Genomic DNA, 4,690 nt, shown 5'->3' with positions numbered 1-4,690 from the left:
CTCCACTGTCACCGTGCTGTGGTTCTTGTGCTCCTGGAACATGCAGAGGTAGCAGATGCACATCTGGTCTGTCTGGCAGAACAGCTCCATGGTCTTCCCGTGCACAGGGCATTTTCTGGCTTCGAAGTCCCTGATGGGGTCCAGGAGCTGGTGGTCCCGGAAAGCCGCTCCCTCCAGGTGGGGCTTGAGGTGCAGCTCGCAGAAGGAAGCCTGGCACACCAGGCAGGACTTCACAGCCTTCTGCTTGTTGTCAATGCAGGAGTCGCAGAGAACATCCTCGAGCTTCACGCGGGGCCGGGAGCCGGCGGCTCTGTCGGCCTTGTTGAAGGGTCTTCTCAGGTCGCCCGTCTCCACCAGAGGCAGGGAAGATTTCTTCAGGTCCCCCATCTGCCCTGCAGAGAACAAGGATTTCCTCCCTTCCCCGTCAGCGGGCAGGAAGCTCTTTTTGGAATCCAAGGAGAAGAGGGACTTCCTGAGGTCGCCCTTCTCCGGGAAGGACAGGGCCGGTCTCCTCATGTCTCCGATCTGGCCGCTGGCGAACTGCATCTTCTTGGAGTCTGCTGAGTCCATGCTGAAGTAGGTTGACCTCTTCTCGTCGGATGACTCCACAAACTGAATGATGGGCCTCTTCCAGTCACTCCCAGAGAAGAGGGAGCTCTTGATTTGCCCCGTCTCCAATGCAGCACCGCCCGTGCCTTTTATAGCTTCTTTCTCGCCTCCGCCAGGGCTCGTGGCCTTCTTGGCTTCCTCTTCTTTTTTGGGGGCAGTTGGGCTCTTCACGTCCTCGGGCTTGCTGGCGGTGCCGTTTGTCCTGGCTGCGCTCCCCGTTTCCATGTCTCAACAGGGTCAATGGCTTCTCTGCTCGCTCTCTGCTCCAGCTCCCGTCTCTCAGCCCCCTCCAAGGCAGGCAGGCTCTACCTGGTCGTTGTCTCAGCAAGGAATGGCTCTGGAATGGCTCTGGAATGGCTCTGGAATGCAGGAAACCTTCTGCCCGAGTGACGCACCCGCAGCTCCTGCGAGGAGGAGCAGCGCACCCAGACCGCGCCGAGGTGGATGCAGGGGGGAAGAAAGGAGGAAAGGAAGGAGCAGACGTGGAGGGATCAGAAGCTCCAGCTGTGCAGTTAATTATACAAGGCAGTCCACACCCAGGAACATTCTTGTCTAACCAGGTTGGGGAGGAAGGGCTGTTTATATACATAGAAATGGCTCCTTGGAAAAAAAAAAAAAAGAAAGAAAGAGAAGTCATTTTCATTAAGATGTAGCAACCAGTTCCACCGCTTGTTTCAAAAATAATTTGGCCAGCAGCTGAGGTTCCCCTCCTTGCAGAGATGGGCAGGGTTGGGGAGACCACGAGATGCCCAAGGTGGGTTTGTTAACTGGGTCATAGCAATGCACCAAAATAATTAGGGTTGTAATTAAAATGAACGCCTAGAATAAAGCATTCTTCAACCAGGCTCCCCCAAGGGCTTGCTGCATTCAGGAGGGAGGAGAAATGCATGGTTAATACTGGGTTTAAATGGCCCTATTACCTTTATTTTGATTTTATTTTGGGTTTGTGCAAGGTCTGTCCATCTAGACCTGGAAATAACCCAGCCATGGATCAGAACAGGAAAAATTGGCTGGGCCTGCTTTTCTCACAGGCCACGGAATCTCCGAAAGATGAGTGGTAAAATAAAACCCCACTGTGTGCTCTGTGATAAAGGTTTAGGTGTATCCTACGTAGCGCTTCCCATAAATGTCCTCGGAACTGGAACACACCTGGAAGAGGAACCATTTTGCAGCTTAGATGGTCAGAACGTCTCTTGCCAGAGAAAAGAAGTGAAGAAGTTTTAAAAATAGATCTGTCTCCAGCAGCTGAACTCCTGGGAAATGTTCACCTGTTGGAATCACAGAAGATTTCAGGAGAAAAAAGCTTTTTATAAGCACTGGTGGATTCCAGCGACTTCTAAAGAATGAGATTGATCTTCTTCTCACATCACATCAGATTATACTTGGAATTTCAGTGAGATTTCTCTGAGAGGAATGTCCAGGGTGCAAATTAACCATGCCAGAGATTTGTGCTTAATTGAGTTTTCTCAGAACGCCCTGGTGACGCTGCTGGAGAAGGTGATTTTTACCCGTAAAAAATCTCCTTAAACATCCACCAGGAACCCCCTGTTGGAAGGGATTTGAGTACAAATCCAGGTCTGCATTTTCCAGCTTTTTTTGAGGTGTGGAGGAAACAGAGGCAAAGCAGGGACAGCATAAATTCTGGATGTGATAGGAGAGGAGAGCGTGAATTACAGACACAGCTTCTAAAGGTCTCGTCTGTGCAAAAGGAGAGAAAAGCAAAGTGAAATTTGTTTTCTGGGCCCCTGGCTCATAGATCCAGCCCCTCTCGCTGCCTGCCTGTCTTTACCACTCTCTCTTTATGAAAAATGCCTCAGCATTCTGCATTTTTTGGATAATAGTTGTTGGGAAAGGGCATTTCTTTCATTAATAATTTTTTATTAATAGGCCTACAGCCTTTCATGAGTCAGAATTCACTCCCCGGCGCAGGAAAGGGCAATGCCGTTTTTTAAGAGCCGATTTCATAAAAGAAAAATTTGACTGACATAAATGCATTTCTTTCCCCCTGGCTTGCTGGGCTGAGCTGTTCTTTAGAACATCAACAGTTCTGTAAGTCTCCAAGTAATTAAAAATCCTGCAGGGTGGAGGCTCCTGTTCTCACGTGTACCGAGAGACTCAGCAGAGCTTTTCCAGCCAAGGTTGATCCTTGAGGAACAAAAAAACATCCCTAGGAAGAGGTCTGGCTTGGATGAAGGTGGCCTTGGTTTGTTTTCCTGATGCTTTGATAAGATTTTGGTGCAGGTAAAGCAGATGAAAGGTTAAGGGTTGAATTTTTAGATTTTGGTTTTACTGATGCAAATCCAGAGGAAATCCCAGAATCACAGGATGGGTTGGAAAGGACCTTAAAGCCCTTCCAGTTCCAAACCTGTGCCATGGGCAGGGACAGCTTCCACTGTGCCAGGATGCTCCAAGCCCCAGTGTCCAGCCTGGCCTTGGACACTGCCAGGGATCCAGGGGCAGCCCCAGCTGCTCTGGGCACCCTGTGCCAGGGCCTGCCCACCCTCCCAGGGAACAATTCCTTCCTAATATCCAACCCAAATTTCCCCTCTTCCAGTTTGAACCCATCATGCCGTGACATTTCCTGATCCCTGTCCAGCTTCCCTTCAGACGCTGGCAGGCGCTGTGAGGTGTCCACACAAGGTTCTCCTCTCCAGCCTGAACATTCCCCACTCTCAGCCTGTCTCCAGACCCCTTAACAACCTCGTGGCCTCCTCCGGACCTGCTCCAACACTTCCATGTCCTCTTTGTGTTGGGGACCTCACATTCCAGGTGCCAATTTGTGCACACACGCACATTTTCCAGGCAATTTAGGAGCCAAAACACAGCCCAGCCTGGACATCTCCTTATCTTTGCCCCTCCCAGAGGGTGGCTCCTGCTGTTTCCAGCATGAGTTCATTTTTGTAGGAGCATCCCCTGGGATTTTTGGTCCCTGCACAGGACAAGTGTCCCCTGCCGGGTGCTGGCCCAGCACTCGGGTCCCTGGCTGTGCCTGTGACTCAGAGCACACACCCACAGGTGGCATCTGCAGGGCCTTTCATCTCCAGGACTCGGCAGAGCTTTTCAAAGGTTTGCAAATTAAACCTGACAACACCTTTGCAAAATAGGTCTGGGCTGGTAACCCAACACAGCAATTAGGGAAACTGAGGCATGCACTGGGGAGCTGGCAGATTTTTTCAGCAAAACGGAAGTGTTTTCCCCCCTAAAATCGCTGTGCAGCCTTTTTGCTTTCTCTTATTTTTTATCTCCTGCATTCTCTTATTTTTCATCTTTTGCATCCTCTTACTTTTCATGATCGGGACCCCTCTCAATCCTTGCTCTTTTCTATTAATACCTCCTGATGCTGCTGTTCTTGTTTAGAGCTTCATCTTTTTGTCACTCTACCAGGAAGTTTGGGTGTTTTATTGCTGGTACCAAAGCATTTCCACTCTGCAATATCGCTGCACACGGCTGGTGCCTGGAAAACCAATCTCCCCAGGATGAAAAAGTGAAAGAAACTGGGTCCACTTCAAACTAAATAGAACAGAAACAGTTAAGCCAACCCCGGGGCACTCCTTTAGACAGGCTCCAGAGCAGGTTTTCAAACAGCAGCGAGTGATGAAGTCATGGGGAGTCAGGGAGAGTTAGCTCAACCAGCCCGTGATTCACTGGCCCTGGTTCTCACAACTCCGAGCCAAGCAGGAGCAGGGAGCCTGCCCGGTAATTGCCTGCTCCGTGCTCTGCCCACTAATCCACGGTGCCTTGCACATCCTGCATATTTCCAGCCCTTTCTCATTTCTTCCACCTTTACATGGAATAAATCCCCGGCCCAGAAAATGTGACGCCGAGGTGCAGCCAGGGTGGTTCTGCTGTGGGAGAGCTCACAGATCACTCCAGCAGCCGTGTGGGGACCATTGGGCAATGCCAGGGCACGAAAGCAGCTCCCAGGGTGACAGCAGAGCTGGCAGAACGAGTTCAGGGCTTCGTGTTGCTCTCACAGGGATCAGGTTCAGGCAGCAGCACGTCCAGGTGTGGGTCGGTGGGGCTCTCCTGGAAGAGAGGGCAGCTCTGCAGAGACTCTGGGCTGTGATTTCATGGTTTGGGG

General features: G+C 50.9%; 1 protein-coding gene across 1 annotated transcript in view; it reads right to left on the bottom strand.

Annotated features, from left to right (window-relative positions):
• TRIM29 (tripartite motif containing 29) overlaps window positions 1-1,154 on the bottom strand; it is a 23,185-nt gene extending 22,031 nt beyond the window's left edge. The window contains exon 1 of the mRNA XM_017738526.1: window positions 1-1,154. This exon is cut by the window's left edge and continues 51 nt beyond it. Coding sequence (XP_017594015.1) covers window positions 1-834 — 834 coding nt within the window. The 5' untranslated portion in view covers window positions 835-1,154.
• Window positions 1,155-4,690: the final 3,536 nt, after the last annotated feature.

The sequence above is a fragment of the Corvus brachyrhynchos genome, unplaced genomic scaffold (assembly GCF_000691975.1).
Source record: "Corvus brachyrhynchos isolate BGI_N302 unplaced genomic scaffold, ASM69197v1 scaffold46, whole genome shotgun sequence".
In the NCBI taxonomy this organism is placed as follows: Eukaryota; Metazoa; Chordata; class Aves; order Passeriformes; family Corvidae; genus Corvus; species Corvus brachyrhynchos.
The sequence above is the reverse complement of the archived record's forward strand: the minus strand, read 5'-3'. Positions and strand labels throughout refer to the sequence as shown.